General features: G+C 36.1%; 3 protein-coding genes across 3 annotated transcripts; 1 reads left to right on the top strand and 2 right to left on the bottom strand.

Annotated features, from left to right (window-relative positions):
- Positions 1 to 100: 100 nt before the first annotated feature.
- LOC114521664 (ras-like GTP-binding protein rhoA) lies at positions 101 to 3,135 on the bottom strand. Its single transcript, XM_028542160.1, has 2 exons — positions 2,988 to 3,135; positions 101 to 831 (listed from the first exon to the last, which is right to left on the bottom strand). The coding sequence occupies exons 1-2, from the start codon at positions 3,043 to 3,045 to the stop codon at positions 221 to 223; spliced, it is 669 nt and encodes a 222-aa protein (XP_028397961.1). The 5' UTR covers positions 3,046 to 3,135; the 3' UTR covers positions 101 to 220.
- Positions 3,136 to 8,037: 4,902 nt separating this feature from the next.
- On the bottom strand, positions 8,038 to 10,546 carry LOC114521663 (proteasome subunit alpha type-5-like). Its single transcript, XM_028542159.1, has 10 exons — positions 10,424 to 10,546; positions 10,261 to 10,327; positions 9,848 to 9,974; positions 9,642 to 9,709; positions 9,444 to 9,551; positions 9,287 to 9,345; positions 9,157 to 9,209; positions 8,983 to 9,032; positions 8,815 to 8,901; positions 8,038 to 8,622 (listed from the first exon to the last, which is right to left on the bottom strand). Exons 1-10 carry the CDS (start codon positions 10,450 to 10,452, stop codon positions 8,542 to 8,544), a joined length of 729 nt encoding a protein of 242 aa, XP_028397960.1. The 5' UTR covers positions 10,453 to 10,546; the 3' UTR covers positions 8,038 to 8,541.
- An 80-nt stretch (positions 10,547 to 10,626) lies between these two features.
- Positions 10,627 to 17,521, top strand: LOC114521660 (mitochondrial-processing peptidase subunit beta-like). The gene is made up of 17 exons (XM_028542157.1): positions 10,627 to 10,715; positions 10,803 to 10,847; positions 11,351 to 11,440; positions 11,556 to 11,772; positions 12,809 to 12,900; positions 12,981 to 13,087; positions 13,428 to 13,507; positions 14,534 to 14,643; positions 15,281 to 15,385; positions 15,470 to 15,532; positions 15,813 to 15,883; positions 15,957 to 16,022; positions 16,104 to 16,189; positions 16,304 to 16,334; positions 16,443 to 16,500; positions 16,575 to 16,650; positions 17,323 to 17,521. Exons 1-17 carry the CDS (start codon positions 10,650 to 10,652, stop codon positions 17,385 to 17,387), a joined length of 1,428 nt encoding a protein of 475 aa, XP_028397958.1. The 5' UTR covers positions 10,627 to 10,649; the 3' UTR covers positions 17,388 to 17,521.

Raw genomic sequence — 17,521 nt, 5'->3', positions numbered from 1 at the left:
ATGCAGTTCTTCAGGTAAGAAGCAAATGATCTAATTAAGGTCATGATTATAATTTTCCAGGATTTTTGAATGCCAATAGTTCAACATAGTCTCTTTGGTGCTATTTGATCCAAAACTACAAGATTGTTGCGATCGTCAGTTGCCTGTAAACTCAAGTTTCGTTATGGCATCGATCTCAATACGATTGTTCCAGAATGTATTTGATGTTTTAGCTAGCACATTACATAATGGAGCATCTTTCATTCTTTTTTTTCTTACATTCCTTCTCTTCTCTTGCTTCCAATGCAACTCTTGCTGTCTGCGCAAACATTTCCCTCACACCATCATTACATAACGCTGAAGTTTCCAAAAACCTCGCAGCACCAATCTCCGCTGCTGTGCACAACCCTTCTTCATAGCTTACGATACTGGGAGTTTTGTTCCCGTTCAAAATATCCATTATAGCCAATGTTCTTCTTCGTATATCCTTTTTTGTCGCAACCAAAATCTTTGGCACATTTGGACTGAAGTGTTCTAATTCTGGCAACCATTTTTCTTTGGCATTTTTAAGTGAGTCGGGTGAATCCACAGCGTAACAAATAACGAAACAATCGCAATGAGGATACGCCAAAGGGCGCAAGCGATCATACCCCTCCTGACCAGCGGTGTCCCACAGTCCAAGTTGAATAGCCTCGCCGTCAAGACGTATGTCACGTGTGTAGGTCTCAAAAACGGTCGGAACATAGTCCGTTGGGAATGGTCGTCCTTTGAACGACATCAATAAGCATGTTTTGCCCGTATCTCCATCTCCAACTATCACAATGTTCAAAGTCTTTTTCGGACCTTGTTTGACTAAAAAAGTGAAAACAATATATTAGGAATAAAGAGGATGTACTCGTACATTATTGATTTGACAGTGTCGTGTATTACTGTCGTTATTTCTTGATGGTTTAAAGATGCTGATTCACAGTAGCAGGGAACAAAACAGCATTCGAAACTATTGATTGTGGGGGTTTCGGACAATTAGAGTTATCCACGTGTTTAAAATGTCTGAAACTGATTGTTTTCTAAGATAACGAGTGTAAAAATGAGCGGTAAAAATGAGCGGTAAAATTTCGTTCTTTTTAAGAATGATTTCTAATCTACCGCTTTCTCACGACAGTCTCGCAGGCATTTTCCTGTCTGTTATTAGTCTTATATACCATGTTATTCCTACTAATAATCTGAGCTATGCATGAGCCTAAAAGCGTAGTATCCGTTGACTTTTGTCAACTGAACTATAAATTTCGGAAGGGCGTTCAAGCCCAATATAAAGCGCGTCGTATGAGTTACGCAACGATAGCTAATATGATTCTTAATGTTTACTATACTTTATGTTTGTGTGGGCAGAAATATTTTCATCTTAATTCGAAAGTTGAAACGAGCATTAGAAAAAGAGAGGGGGGGGGGGTAATAGGAGGCACAATTATGCCCGTGCATGAAAGGTAATTTGTGGTAGGTATAAACTATCAAAGATGTAGTATTCATATTGACCTAATATTAGACTTCCGGGGATGTTTCCCACTTGGCATAATCATGGCTGATCTTAAAGAGCTTTTTCAAAAGTTTTTTTAACTGTTATCATTGTCTATCAAGCAACCACGCCAAATCATCAAGTTCATGATTATATTAGCATGCACGCGATCTCTCTTTGTTTCATCATTATTTGTATATTGGACCTAAAAAATAATTTTATCCACTGAGCTCAAATTAATTTTCACGCTTGAACATTGGGACGTAGAGACATAGACAACGGTGGACCAATTATTCTTAAGAGAAGACTTGATTGACAACCTGACTAGCGCAGAAGATTTATAATGCTCCAAATTTATTTCCTGCTAGTTTCGTACACAGAGCATTTCCCTTCCCTATGTGAGTCAGAATGCGTTGCGCTGGGTGCGAGATTGTCTTCACGTTGAAGCTGGTTCAAGCATTTTAAATAGTTTAAACATACACGAAGACAACGGGAAGACGCGGTCGGCTCTGAAACGACAACGGCTACGTCTTTTCTTCCAATGTTTCCGGTATCGTAATCCGATCTAATGCGAAAAAAACCCCCCGTTATCTTTAGATACGAGGAAGTTTAAAAAATGTTGATCACCCTGATTATGGATGTTTAAAAAACTGTTATCAATATTTTACAACTCATCATGTTTGACAGATCTATAGTGATGACATAATTTTTATAAAACTTTTTCCGGACTTTTGATCTCAAATACTTGATATAACTGCAAGCTTTCAAAACAATTTCAGCAATAATTGAATGATTGATAAGCAAAAGTATTTGTTGACCATTAAATGAATCTCGATGTTTTGCTGTGAAGCCTTATTTTGATCATCCGATTTTGTTGTTTTATCAATATATAGATGATATAGCTAGATGGCTTTATATATATGCCGCCTAACATGCATAAAAGAATATCCTAAAATAATGTTTAACAATAATCAAGTCATAATAAAGTTTTTAAAGGACAAAAACTGTTGTTAGATCTCGAAAGATCTTGACTTCACACCTTAGTAAACAAATAAAGGGTTCTTGCTTGCATTTATATTTATTCATTTCTGGCATTTTCTCTGATTCGCCAGGAAACGGTTTTATAAAACTCACAATATTTTGTGAGTTAAATCGTATACAGTTAACTCTGATTCAGGCAATTCTGATTAACAAATTATTTCACAACTCTATCGACCCAATATAGGTAATGTTAACTATACCTATTTATACAATTAATCAATGTTCACATGACATTTATATATATTTATTTAAGCCAGGTCATATGATATACTGTACCATGAGGAATATTTTTGTCAGTCCGATAACTGTTTTGAAACGTAACCATTATAGACTACCATATATAGAAACCCTAAGCACACTACAGACATAATTGTACGCAAATGCTATCGGGGCCCTTTTTGATTAGGCAATAACACCTGCTATAACTTATTGGTACAAATATTAATATACTTACTAGTATTTTTTTTATCCTGTCTAAAACTTAACGCTCTTTTCAATGTCTTCACCGACATCGTTGCCTTTTACCCAATACTACGTGATCGGCTTGGCGAGCAATAATTTCGTACGTGGCTGGTTTTCTTTCAAGTTCACAACTTTTGATAACAGAATGGTTCGCGCAGTCGCTTTTTAAACGAAACACCTTCCTCTAAGTCAATGTCAATGACCCACGACATCCTGTGGTTTCCGGTATGACGACATAGTTTGTTATTTTTTTATTCATTCGTGAATAGATAAAGTTATTATGTAGTTAAATACAGAAATTGAACCTGTAAAGATTTTCTAAAAGGTATAGCTAGCCGTTCACAATTTCAAGTAATGAAATCCCATAGTATTTTATTGCAGTTCCATCACAATTACAATTTACATGCTCTTATCTATTATTAACGGAACAACCATCCCCATATCCGGTCACCTCGCCCGCTTGGCGCAAATTTGAATACAACTACTTCAAATTTAATTGGAATATACTTCTTCTTTCAAGTGATCTGTTTATATCAAAACGTGGACTTTACAGAAATAACTGGACTTTACAGAATTATAGTTAGAAAAGTGTACAAAGTCAGTGCATATAACTCTGATAACTTGTTCGGTATACATATATGAATATAGACCCTAACTGTTTCTTGTCTCTAAACTTGTTTGGTAAAATATTACAATATCGCACGGCATGTATGATGATTAACTATTCAATAGATTATGTAACAGTGTGCGCCGGGCTTAACTTTTAGTTTTTCGCAGATTTCAAGGAATTCGAAAAACCGAAAAATTTCACAATAGCCGTAAATATATATACATTATTCTTTATAGAACTGGATTTTCCATTTGATTTCCCAAGGTGATTTCCCATTGCAATTGCTTCGGCTTCGCCCTCGCGACGCGGAACAGGCCTTTGAAAATTTTCTCACAAAGCTGTTATAAGCTTATAAAAGATCCTGTTCAAGACAATGTACGCTTCGCCCGCTATTATACAACAGAAAATTACCTCTCCACGGAGCGTTGGCAGAAAACAAACACTTGATCCGAAAAACCGGAAAGTTTATAAAAACCTATTGTGTCCGTGCGGCATCGCCAGACGCTAAGCTAATCTTGCCAAATTCTACTGCATGCATGCCCACTGTAAAATGACAGACTTGAATTCCATAAATACTTGCCTGCGAAATATATGCAGGTGCGTGAAAAATATTGAACCGAACTTTTAAAAGCGAAAACACTTATTCATTAAAGGATTATTTTGCATGGATTCTATATCAATGTGATTTTAATTTTTCAAAACTGCACATTCATCTATTGCATTGAACTTTCGACTGCTTTTGCGACCAATTCACATTCAATTGATATTATTGATTGAGTGTAGCTCTAAAATCTTCTGACCAATGATTGCTGTTATAATAAAAGAGAATCAGTTAATATACTTTACTATTATTCATGCACAATCCTCGGGCAAGTCTTAATTTTGATTAGGAATTCTTCAATGTTTCTCATGAGAAAATCACATTTGAGGGAAACCACTCCCCATACCCAACATTCTCATTTTACAAAGCGAGGAACGAAGTAATCTAATTTATGTGTTAGGAAGTTGTCAGGGTGAGAGACGTTATGCAGGAGACAAAAGTAACGTCATTTCACATTGTCCTCACACCGTGTGAGTTGATCTTGCATGGGAACGATTTTGCGTGGGTTTTGTTCCTCAATTGCCGCATCAGTAAAATATCAAATGAAGCCGGGTTGATAAAAAATCAATTCCGTCCATTATGAACCATTATTACATTATAGTATATATATAACCACACTACACAATCTGCAATCAATTTATCCAAAATGCACGGTTAAAATTGGTACATGCCTGCCCAGTTTTATTAGTGTTTAGGCTATCAATACAAAGACCGAGCACGGATAAAATGGGAGTACGGGTGCCCACCATTTTAGTTGTGGCGTGCCGATAAATGAATGGAGTGTTGTATAAATGGGGTTTATATGCATGACCGTGATCATAGATTCGATAAAGTCCCATTGCCAGCATAGTAACCCGTAAGTAGATTAAACTCAAGGATTTCCTGGACGATACAGTTCTTGACTTTACGCTTTCAATTTGCTATGCCCAACATAATGATGTCTCGCCGTTCTGTTCACAGAGTTATAAACGTATAGAAATGTAATTATAATAACTTGTAGGTACACCACGTAAGTATTAAATACTGCAAAGCTTTCGGTCCGTTAACCCGGACCTTCATCAGTGCAATTACTTGAATACACGTTTGCGCGTCACTTAAATATCATGATGTTAGTCGTGATTAGTTTGCTCGCGCTATTAATTAAACGACTAATCACGACTAACATGATATTTAAGTGACGCGCAAACGTGTATTCAAGTAATTGCACTGATGAAGGTCCGGGTTAACGGACCGAAAGCTTTGCAGTATTTAATACTTACGTGGTGTACCTACAAGTTATTATAATTACTAAAGTCGCCATGCAATCATACAAGAAAATTAGTATAGAAATGTGTTCCAAAATCTGTCGCAAATTGATTTGTCGCATGGATTCACAATTATATATATGCGGTAAATTTAGAAATCAGCAAATTATAAAATTTTAGCGTTACCCTGCTTTCTAATAAAGTCTCTTGGAAGTCTTTATGAGTGTGAACTGAAAGTCTTCGATCGAAGGCAACAATCCTGAAAATTATTCATTGAAGGGGAATAGTTTGGAATTTTAAATATTTTTTCATACTGATTTTCTTCAATTTCTGAATTCAAAGTTCATTACTAATAAAACATGTAATAAATCATGTACCATTGTTGATCAGAGAGGAACTGAAAAAGCGTACCATGAGAGACCGCGCAGCATCATGGCCACTAGTCCACAATGCACTTCGTTCCTAAAAAATTAATTTACAACACCAACAAATTGACATCATGCACACATCACAGCTATTAATGGAAACTGGCAAATAATTATTTACACTTTAAACAACATTCATACCAGCAGGCAGCCACTTGATAAAAATGACGCACTCCGTCAAAGCATGCACGGAAGAACTAAAGCGACGTCAGTGCTGTATCCTGTAAAAAATGTGCCACTGTTCACAAGGTCAAGAGTCCGACCGACCAACTGCACGTATATACGTTAAGTTGTTGGAAAAAAATGCGAGCAACTGATAAAGATGAGACAGACTGAGAGGTGCTCAGTCTGAAAAATAAAAAACGTTTCCTGACATTTACTATTTAATCAAACTAAAATGAAACCATATCAGACTTGATTATTCCACACGTTAATTTAAAAAGGATGGAGCAAAAGTGTCAGACATACCCTTAACTAAGACAAGAAATGTTTAGATATTTTGATTATGAATTTTAACTATTTTTGTATTGTTTCCTCTCCGTGCCAGTAACGTGTCAATAAGCATGGTAAAAATGAAGCAATTGCAACCTCTACGATTTTTGATTTGTGTGAGCACTGGGTGAGAGCCAATAGAGTTCTCTGTAAATCAAACTCTATCTACCAAGTAGGATAATGTTATAACAGTTGTTACATGAAGTAAGATATATCACCATGTCTAGTGTTAACAGAGTTAGTAGAAAACTCTTCTCATGCAGTGGCTCAGATATACCTAATAAATTAACTAGTCATTTCGTGGGTCTTGTACGATTTGGTGACCTGAATATCCATATTTTGCTGTTGAATGAGGCCTCAATTTTACAATAAATCTTTCTGAAATATAGCAAATTTTCCTTCCCGGGCCTCTTGTACGAAGTTTCATACTATATATTAACCACTGAAATAAATGTTTTTATCACGAGCCTACAACTGGCTCTTGTCCCCGCAGCGACAATTCAGATGAACATAGTATGGGCAACAACGGTGAAAAAAAATTCTCTTTTTTGTATCACTTGTAATTGTTTTTATTCTGTCCGGCAAGTTGAAGTGCGAGCACTATACCAACCCAAGTCTTAACCTTTGAAGTTTGTCTCCTCACGTATATCGTATCACGCACGATTGTCGGCCAGTTAATATCATCGGCTTATCCTCTATTTAGGAAAACTTTTTTCAAAGGAAAAAAAGGGCTGAAATAAAAATCCGATATAATTTATACAGGTAGTGCCAAATAGGCCATGTGAACTGCCTCATGGTAACAAGTTTCCTGCCTTCGATAAAGTTGATTCCATTTAGAGGTCTAGGGGAGGATGGGTGAGTTCGAATACATGAAAATGACAGAATATAAAGCGTTTTCTAAAGCGCGATGGCATGCAGTGTAGGAATTAGGAATTTAGGAAGTTGTTACAGTACTTGAGTTTAGGAAGGAAAATAATGGTAAGAAACAGATAACTGTGAAGCCAATATTTATAGGAAAATGTCCCGAGAGCACATCAGTTTCAATTTATAGCTATGACGATGGTATTGATCAGGGTGGGTATATTAGGCTGGAAAAGCCAAATCGTTGTTAGTACGTCATAGTTGAAACCTAAGATAATGTGACACAGGGCTAGTGTAGCGTGGTGTTTGGCATATTTAGCCTGCGCCGCAGACCCATGCCCGAAATAGGCCCTCTATGCGTAGACTAGGCATATTCAACTTACCAGCCGTGTGTAATAATTTCGCTGAAGGTCTATACTTCACGCATTTTAACATTATAACCCTTTTCTTGCGATACATTAAATGAACATCTAGAAAAACCTTGAAACCTTGAACTTGAAGGGTCATCAGGTAATGCACTCATGGTATATATATTATATGAAGGTTCGAGGAAGGATCATGCGATCACCTCATGTCTATGTTTAAAAAGATCGTAAAATCCGTGACCTGCTTGGAATCTTCTCGGACAAATGTTGAAGACTTTTTCGCAACTCTTCCCGAGGACGGCTTTTATAGTACAAGTATCATCTAAGTATTATTCATCCAAGTATCTTCACAGTTTAGACACTACAGGACCGGTTGTTCCAGCCTCGTTTTTATGGCACTAGCGTTTAGTTAAAACGAAAAAATGTCTTACCGTAGTAAACAACTTGAAAACGATCTCCTAGAAAGTTTCTAACTTGCAGAATTAGATTTTTGAACAATCGAGTCTTCAACAACCAGCCTGCGGCGCTAAATCAACTAGTCAGGTCAAATGTGGCAATACTTCAGAGTTTTTGATTGATAATCGTTTAATTATTATTAAACCATGCAGTAGACACTACTCATGACGTCGAACAATGATCTCTCAGGTACTAAGTTTCAATTGCAAATCTTCACATACGATTGGTCCAGCAAATCTGTCAAACTGAGACTAAATCAGATGCAATCATATTAACAGATGATAGTGTGCATCAGATGTTGGTCAACTTTGAAGATGGTCATAGAGATAAAAATTTACAACTGAAACAAAATGCGGAAATATTATTTGAGTGACCATCATTTGTTGCATGGTAGACCTTGGATGATTTTGAAATATCTTAGGCTTTATGTTTAGTACTTGAGAAAAACTATGGACAGTTAAGTCTATTTGAGTCAAATCTATAATTTCAAGTCTATTTGATGTCTTTAACTATGTCCTCTATATCTTTCTTCTCAAACATCTTAAATTTATTTTCTCTTGTGACTGTACACAACTATAAAAAAGAAATAATAGCATTGATTAAAGGGGATAGATATGGATTATGTTGGTTGACTAAAGCTGTGGTTGATATATGGAAATTAATTTTTGAATACATATAGTTGATATGATATGGGGTAGTAAAGGTTACTTTTATCACCTTAAAGCTTCCAGTATGTTAATTTCTACCAGCTGCTACAATACAAACCTCGACATTTGTTGCACTAAGCTTTTCTTCCATAACTTGCTTGAGAATGGTTAGTGCTTGCTTACAGGCTTCTTGTAAGGTCATTGACTAAAATGGTATGTGAAACAAGCTGCAAGTAAGTATCTTTTCACAATAGAAAGCAATCTAAGCATGAAAGAAAATCCATACTTTATGGTAGGCTTCTTGTAAAGATTGCTGGGCTCCTTCTGAGGCTGACCCTAGAGAAAAAACAAAGTAAAAGATATTTAATAAATATTCATTTATTTCCACAACAATTATATATATTATGATAAAGGTATAAGGCATTTTTTAATTAATACACAGAAGTCTATAGTATTTTACCAATTGCCTTTGCTTCATATTGTATAAATGTTCCAGATGGGTCGAGGTGATATCTAATTAAAGCAGATGTTTATGTAAGATTGACTATTCTAAATGGATTAGACATGAAAAACTAAAAAATAGGACTTACAATTGCGGGCCATTTTCATCGAATCCGCCAAATAATAATGCAACACCAAATGGTCGACTCTGAAAAAGGAGATGTGTTGTAGCTTTTGTAGTATTTCAATTAAATAGTAACAAAGCCTGGGAATTCCTTTCTTCACAAGAAAAATCTGTATACAAACCATTGCACCAGATCTGGCATTATCATCCCCAAATTCTAAAGCTAAGTTTGAAACAGCCTGAGTGACACTTTCCACGGACATTGGCTCATTGTATGTAAACCAGTGGTTCTAAATTCAAATATATATATACATAACTTATATAACAGCTGTAGTAATCTGTATTAGGGTCAACCATTACATAGACACTGCACTTCATACCTGTGCTTCTACTCTTGCTTTATCAACCATAGTTCTGGAATCTGCTATGAGACCACTGACAGCACATCCTAGTGATATATGAAGTATTGTGAACTTTTAGGAAATATAAAACATTGAAAAGTGTTTGACCAGGTGACTGTTATGACAGGTAACGATAATCAATGATGTTTATTATGAATTTTGTCTATAGTGATAGAGCTACTAACCTATATGACTATCTATTTCAATAATTTTCTCTATACTCGAAGCTTCCATTAATGGTGATGTTATTCTCTTCTCCACAGCCAGAACAACCCCCTCTGATGTTTGAATACCAATAGCCGTAGAACCAAGCTATAAATATAAAATGTGGTATGACCTTTGTGATCTAGAACTGATAAAAACTACTGGTTTTACAACATAAAATCTGAGTTTGCAGCAGATTTCTCAGTACAAAAGTCATTGTTAGGAAGTCATTGATTTCTTGGTAGTGTACAAAAGACTAGGATCATGATCAACCACTATTAGTAGTATACCATTCTTTACTGTCAACTGGTGAGCAAACTTGTGGAAGAGTGTAGAAGTAGGTAGAGCCAAATAGTTTAACTCGTGAATCATAATGATTTTGTTACGCCCTCACCTTTATAGCTTCTATGGCGTATTCCACTTGGAAAAGCCTTCCTTCGGGGGAGAAAGTGTTCACTCCTCTGCAAGGGTCAAGAGATCATTGATAGAGATGAGGGGGGAAATCAGCATGAACAGATTTAACAACTAAAAGATCATATCAGCAAATCTGAGCGTACCTGTCGTATTCTGAACGTGTTAAAAACATAATCCTTTGTTTATTTTTCCAAGATTGAGCAAAAAGTTCCAAAATTTGACGGTTCTTTTCTCTTTCACCAAAAGAAAATGTGGAGAAATGTGGAGAAATGAGTCAGCAAATTGTTGGTCAGCGTGAAACCGAAAGAGTCTGGGGACGACTCGTGCCTAGTCTTCTTAACTTTTTTATCTTTTTACTTTCACGAGAAAATGGCGTCAAAAATTCCCATTTTAAGGAGCATTTCTGCCGCTTCTTTTCTTCGTAATAGCTCTAAGGTACACGAAAATATATTTTGTAATTCTCAGAGATATCTGTCCTATGTTTGTTGTTTTCTACAATGATTCTTTTTCACTTTTTTCCAGGCCACATTTGCGCGCTGTTTTGGTACTTCAGCGGCCTATCAAGAGGTACAAATATAAAATTTATATGTGTACATTTATTGCACACAGTATAGTTTTGTTTTTCGAATGTGTGACTATATTATAAAATCGTTCAAATGGAACGAAATGTTCAAATGAAGTGAATAGTTAATGGTTTATTGCCTGCTAAGACCCCTATGGGTTATTAGTTTATGGGTAAATAAAGGAACCAACCTTTAATACTGTAAAGTTGGTTCTTTCACTTCTTTGCTGGGCCTAAATTTTAGTGCAAAGCAGAAAGGTACATAACAGAGATAATGGTACCTTCCTGTGCCCCGAATGTTGTTCTTTGAAGCAGTTAATGTTAGCAGAGCTATTGTGATGCAATCATCTGTCTCTTTGTAAAATAGAGCCTTATTACAAGCAATTGATCCAGCCTGTAATCATAATAACCCTAATATTATACTTCAATTTTTTTAATTAGATGTATACACCATTTAAGTATTATTTTATTCTAATTTTTATTATTTGTGTTTGGCTACTTTATCCAGTCATTGCATAATGTCCCGGAAACCAAAGTTACAACTTTGTCAAATGGTTTAAAAGTGGCCACTGAGAATTCTGGTATCCCAACATCAACAGTAAGTCTGTGATCAATAATGTATTTATAAAAGAATTACCTTGGCATATGCAACCTTCGGAGCCTCAAATGTGATATTTCACTAAGAAATTGCACCAAATCATTTTCATTTTTAGGTTGGTTTGTGGATAGATGCAGGAAGCCGATTTGAAACAGAAGAAAACAATGGTGTTGCTCATTTTCTTGAACACATGGCATTTAAAGGAACCAAACGGCGAACACAGTTACAGTTGGAACTTGAAGTTGAGAATGCAGGAGCTCACTTGAATGCCTACACTTCCCGAGAACAGACTGTTTACTATGCAAAATGTTTCAATAAAGATATGGATCAAGGTTGTTATTTAGTTTTCTCTTGAAAAGTACAATTTTTTTTCACATTTGATTAGTACTTACAAATGCTTGTAAAGTGGTCAGTATGCTATAATATTGTTGATCATTGTGGGTGCTTTATCAATCCTTGAAATATGATTCCCGTTTATGCCCTGATTTCGGACCATATTCAACCCCCAACATTTGCCCCAACCTGAAATTTGCTTTTCAAACAGGACTTACACGTTTGAGATGATGAAATCAATATTATGACTTTCAGAATGTTCATATCAAATAGTTGTCGTGCAGAATAACGTGGTTCATGCACGGAATTTTCGAGAAAGTTAATATTAAGACCAGTTTTACGTTATTCACGCCATTTTGATGGCTCTTCCACGCAGACTTGCTTGATTCAGGCAAGAAGGATGTTACCCGACATTCCAAAATCGTAACATCGCTGGTGCCTATTATTGCTCAGGTATTTTCCCGCTTTCGAAAAGACTCGAAAATCGAAATACTCCTCGCGCATAGATCAAGCAAGCCTGCAGAGAAACCATTCGGTATTTCTTTTAAGCTTGTTTACGAAAAAGATGTGCCATGATGCACCGTTTTTAAAAACGTGTTTTAAATTGTTAATGAAAGTCAATTAACGCCCTTTAAGCGACGGGCACGTCGAAAAAGGTTATTTTTCTTAAAATTCTACTTGATTTGGTGTTTTCTCTTTCATTTTTCACTTCCGTAATCGTAGTTTTCATGTTCCGATGTAAGTTGTACATCTTGTTTTCTGACTGATTGGGTTAGAATGTACGATTTTTACTGGGAGAAGAAGTAAAAAACACCAATATGATTCACAATAAGATCAGTGTGATAGCCAGAACGATAATTGGGGGAGGGGGGGGGGGGGTAATTAATATGTTCGTGATACACAGGATTAACTTCTTTTCAAATGAATTGTCTTTACAGTCTGTTAACATGAATATATGAATATTGCCCCCCCCCCAATTATCGAGGCCGGCTAAGCCACTGAATAAGATTAATAAATCAAAATATTGTTCTTCAGCTGTTGGCATTCTTGCTGATATCATTCAAAATTCAAAACTTGGTGAACAGGAAATTGAGAGAGAGCGAGGTGTTATCTTACGCGAAATGCAGGTCAGTTTGAATGGACAAGGAAAGCCCTTAGAAAGCTCATAAGTGTAAAACATGCCTAATACCTCCTTAAATATTTCTAGGAAGTTGATACTCAACTAGAAGAAGTCATATTTGATCATTTACATGCAACAGCATATCAGGATACTGCATTAGGAAGAACAATTTTGGGACCTACAGAAAATATCAAGTATGATGATAATATGACTACTCTAGTGCTTGATGAGCCAATATATAGAGACTTGGCAAGAGAAAACTCGAGTGTTGCAGCAACGAGCAAAATAGTCGGGGTTTATGACGCATTTTTCTCACATGTTATATGAACCATATCAGTTGCTTTTCATGGCATAAAACCCCACCACTTTTTGTTTGCTAGTCCACCAGCTAAACATTTCGTTTCTTAGTTTCCGGCGTGTTCAAGCTAATTTTTCTGCTTGTCCAGTTGGTAACTCAGAATAGAGCCTTGGTCTTGTTAGCCATGCATTGGAATTGATCCAAACATAATATTTTTTGTATTATTCCTTGTATAGGAGTATAAATCGTGATGACCTATTGGCTTATATCAATAAGCATTATAGTGCACCCAGGATGGTTTTAGCTGCTGCAGGAGGTCAGATGTGTTTGTAATGACTGTACTGTCGTATGCCACATATAGGGTTAAATATTATAATTTAGTCTAAAGGGGAAGTGATAATCTGAAGTTTTAGACGGGAAACCGAAAATTTTGAGTTGGAATTCCGGTCCTGAAAACATTTTTTCATTCTTTTCTACCGCGTCAAATTCATGTTATATTTTGGAAATAAGATTTACCGCCGCAAAACGTGGTTATTTGTTGGACTGAGGTTATGTGCACACGAGCTTCGTTTCCGACCTTTTTCAAAATCGTTTTTGTCTAGTTTATCGCTATGACGGCCAAGGGAAAATATGCTCAATATGTTAAATTAGTATGTTAAAATATATCCACACGATCCAAGGGAAAATATGCTCAATATGTTAAATTAGCTTCAACTTCTATTATAAATTGACGGTGTTTGAAACCGTTTTGGCATGAAAAAGAAAATGAAAACGGTCGAAAACGTTACCGTGTGTACACAGCCTTAGACCATGTGCGCACGGTAACGTTTTCGTTCGTTTTCGCATTCGTTTTCTTACCAAAAGGTTTCAAACACCGTCAATTTACAATAAAAAAGCTAATTTAACATATTAAGCATATTTTTCCTTGGATCGTGTGGACAGGGCGTCGAAACGTTAAATAGACATAAACTATTTTGAAAACGCTCGAGAACGACGCTCGTATGTATATTGCCTTAGGAGAGGCTGTTTACATGATGCCGTTTAGCCGAAATTCAACAAAACGTGAGATGACTTCGAGGTAATGGTATTGAAATGAGTATATAACACGATTCTAGCAGTAGCAATAGCATGTTCTTGAAGTTGTTTCATGAAGACTTGTTTCAATACCCCATGCAAAGTCATCTCACATTTCGTTGAATCTCAGCTAAGCGGAACCAATATGCCCCCTTTAAAGTTTGCCTAACCATCCCCTTCAATTAACTGTGGCGGAACCATGTAAACAGCCCCTTAGTTTAGTGTTGCTACCAAATAACTTAACTTTTCGACGTATTGATTTCTGTAGGTGTTGATCACGATGCACTAGTGAAATTAGCTGAGAAACAGTTCAGTGGACTGAGATCAACATACGAGGAAACAGATGTCCCTGAACCTTGCAGATTTACTGGTAGCGAGGTGGGCAATGCTTTTTGTTTCAGTAACGGTACAGTCATAAATTCTTTTACAATTATATTTAGTACACTATGATTGAATTTCTTATAAAGAGAGAATTAGGCACAACATTAAAAAAAATAAAGAGTATTATTATATGGCAAGCGTCAATTCCGGTGAAATGGAGCTAAGTCGTTGACTGAGAAGAATTTTCAGCGGTTCATTACTCTTTCGTAATGGACCGGCGTTACCGGCGATTGGATTACGAGATGAAAAACAGAAATTTTAAATGAAAAAGGCACAAATAAATGCTCAAGAGGAAATTTAATTGCTTTTGAAATTAATAAGACGTCTCCAGACAGTTTATGTAAACTAAATAATTCAATAAATTATTTTATTTTGGCTTTTATCAAATTCGTACCTGGCTACTAATACGAATTCATGCATTTCTTGTTTGTTTCAAGTGCAAATACATGCCTTATGCCATATAATGAACTTTTTATTAACCTGGCTTGCTCGATATATTTATACAAACCTCACTCTTCGAGCTCGGTCTGTTCAAAAAGGCCTCGGTCTGTTCAAAAAGGCCCGATATTTCTCGGTAAAGACCTCGTGCTCGGTTAGTAAGAAGTAAGTATTAATTCAATGTTTTCTCATCCAGATTCGTGTACGTAATGATGATATGCCGTTCGCTCACATCGCTATGGCGGTCGAGGGCTGTGGATGGACTCATCCTGACTACTTTGCTTTAATGGTCGCTAATGTGGTAAGTTGCTGGGGCATACTGTTGTAACTGGATGAATAGGTATTGCTGGTAGCTAATAACATAATTTGTTAATCCTGATTTTAGTTAGTGGGAAACTGGGATCGCTCGTTCAGTGGAGCCCACAATTTATCCAGTAAACTTGCCCAGGTAAGAGGTTTATCGTTACACGTTTATAAATGAATCATCGTGAGTAAGTCGCTGACAAAGAACGCTTCGCGTTTTCACATCAAATGAGAAACGCGTGGCAAAGAAAATGTTCACATAATGTAGTTTGTCGAGAGAAAGGAATACTTTCTTTTTAAATGGTTAATGATTCCCACTATGCGCTGCTGGATGAGACTTTCTCTGTCGGCATTGGAAAAACCTATCAAAGAGGGTAATTGCCTCGTTTAAATCAAGTGAAACAAGATGAATATTCGTGTTTTAGGATGTTGCTGAACACAATTTGGCTCATAATTTCATGTCATTCAATACTTGTTACACGGATACTGGACTTTGGTATGTTGAAGATATGCATCTTCAGAAATACATTGACGCGAAGATAAGGATAATGATATTTCTTTTCTTTCAGGGGAATTTACATGGTGTGTGATAAAATGACGATAGATAATCTTATCTATGTTATACAAAAAGATTGGTAAGTTCAGTCTTCCTGATGTAAATTTTATTCTAAGGATATACATTCATCGTGTAAATAAAATACACTTTGTACCTACAGGATGAGAATTTGTACAAGCATAACAGATGCCGAAGTTGAAAGGGCTCGTAATATTTTAAAAACCAATATGCTGTTTCAACTTGATGGTTTGTAGTGATTTGTCTCATATTTTGATCTATTGTATCACATTCACTGATCTTATATTGCTCCGGATTTTGCAACTATACCTTTCTAAGTAGGTGGTTAATATTTTTTCGCAGGTTCAACGCCAATATGTGAAGATATAGGCAGGTAAATGTTTTGTAACCGATAAAAATCCACGTAAAATCACTTTACGTACAAGATGTTTCCTATATTTTGTTGTGGGTATAAAAATTGCGTTATATTGTTGTACCATAGACAAATGTTGACATATGGTCGTCGAATCCCACTTCCTGAACTAGATAAAAGAATTGATGTAAGTTATCTTTGATTTTTTATACTTTTTTAATACTATGTGTTGATTGTCTTGGGTATAATATCTTTCTTTAGATGGTGGATGCGAAGACTGTGAGAGAGGTTGCCACGAAATATCTTTATGACCGTTGTGTTGCTGTTGCTGCAATTGGTCAGTTTTTTTGCTATTATGTTTTGAAAACCTTAGATGACTTTGCTGTGTTGTCCATTTCATCTGTCAATTTATTATAAATATGGCTGATGTTGAGGGTCTAAAACTTGGGGAGGGGTGGATCATCCTTGACGATGAAAGGGCGTGATCGAAACATGATCCGAGAGGATGGGTAGTTAAGGGCCTACTTATTGAAAAAAAAAGGGAAACCAGAGACCACTAGAGAGGGTGGAGGGGGGGGGGAGGTTGGAATAGAAGCAATTTAGCAGCCAGGAAAATTTTAATTTAGTAAACCTATCAATGCAAATTTCCTCAACTTGCATTTCGGACGTATGAATATCAACACCGCTGGATGAATAATGGTAATATTATACTATTATTATTGGAATTAATTGGAAAGCAACCGGAAACCTATTTCGTGTGTTTTAACTTTTAGCCACGCGTGGGAATTCTGCTACATTATGGGCTAAGATACATAAGATACCTAATTTCTATTCACTACGGGTACGGGTGGAACAGAAATTGTAATAATACAATTCATACTTCTCTGAATATAAGAATTGTGACTAGGATACGTTGTTATGGGGAGTTGTGAGGGTGTCATGATTATAGTGAGGAATTAATGAGGAAAGTGGTGAGGATATGATCATATGTTATGCCATATAATTTTAGGCCCCGTTGAGCAACTTCCTGACTACAATCGTGTGCGATCTGGAATGTACTGGACAAGAATATAAGAAGAATAAACCGTTTAGATAAATATATTTTGTCGATTTACTTCCTTGTTATGCTGTTCAGCAAAATCACCAAGAAATTAAGATTCTTTGTAAGATAAAATTAAAAAGACAAATAGTGATGTTGAAATATTTTA

The sequence above is a fragment of the Dendronephthya gigantea genome, unplaced genomic scaffold (genome assembly GCF_004324835.1).
Source record: "Dendronephthya gigantea isolate DGI-Jeju-01 unplaced genomic scaffold, DenGig_1.0 000021F, whole genome shotgun sequence".
In the NCBI taxonomy this organism is placed as follows: Eukaryota; Metazoa; Cnidaria; class Anthozoa; order Malacalcyonacea; family Nephtheidae; genus Dendronephthya; species Dendronephthya gigantea.
Note: the sequence above shows the minus strand (reverse complement) of the source record. Positions and strands in the feature narration are given on the sequence as shown.

What these genes read in the sequence shown, in the direction of transcription:
- LOC114521660 (XM_028542157.1), top strand. Translation starts at nt 10,650, where the DNA reads ATGGCGTCAAAAATTCCCATTTTAAGGAGCATTTCTGCCGCTTCTTTT. An exon ending in TACACGGATACTGGACTTTG is followed by an intron (nt 15,884 to 15,956) that starts GTATGTTGAAGA and finishes CTTTTCTTTCAG; the next exon opens with GGGAATTTACATGGTGTGTG. An exon ending in TATGCTGTTTCAACTTGATG is followed by an intron (nt 16,190 to 16,303) that starts GTTTGTAGTGAT and finishes ATTTTTTCGCAG; the next exon opens with GTTCAACGCCAATATGTGAA.
- LOC114521663 (XM_028542159.1), bottom strand. Translation starts at nt 10,452, where the DNA reads ATGTTTTTAACACGTTCAGAATACGACAG. An exon ending in ACACGTTCAGAATACGACAG is followed by an intron (nt 10,328 to 10,423) that starts GTACGCTCAGAT and finishes TGACCCTTGCAG; the next exon opens with AGGAGTGAACACTTTCTCCC. An exon ending in AAGCAAGAGTAGAAGCACAG is followed by an intron (nt 9,552 to 9,641) that starts GTATGAAGTGCA and finishes ATTTGAATTTAG; the next exon opens with AACCACTGGTTTACATACAA.
- LOC114521664 (XM_028542160.1), bottom strand. Translation starts at nt 3,045, where the DNA reads ATGTCGGTGAAGACATTGAAAAGAGCGTTAAGTTTTAGACAGGATAAA. An exon ending in ACAGGATAAAAAAAATACTA is followed by an intron (nt 832 to 2,987) that starts GTAAGTATATTA and finishes TCACTTTTTTAG; the next exon opens with TCAAACAAGGTCCGAAAAAG.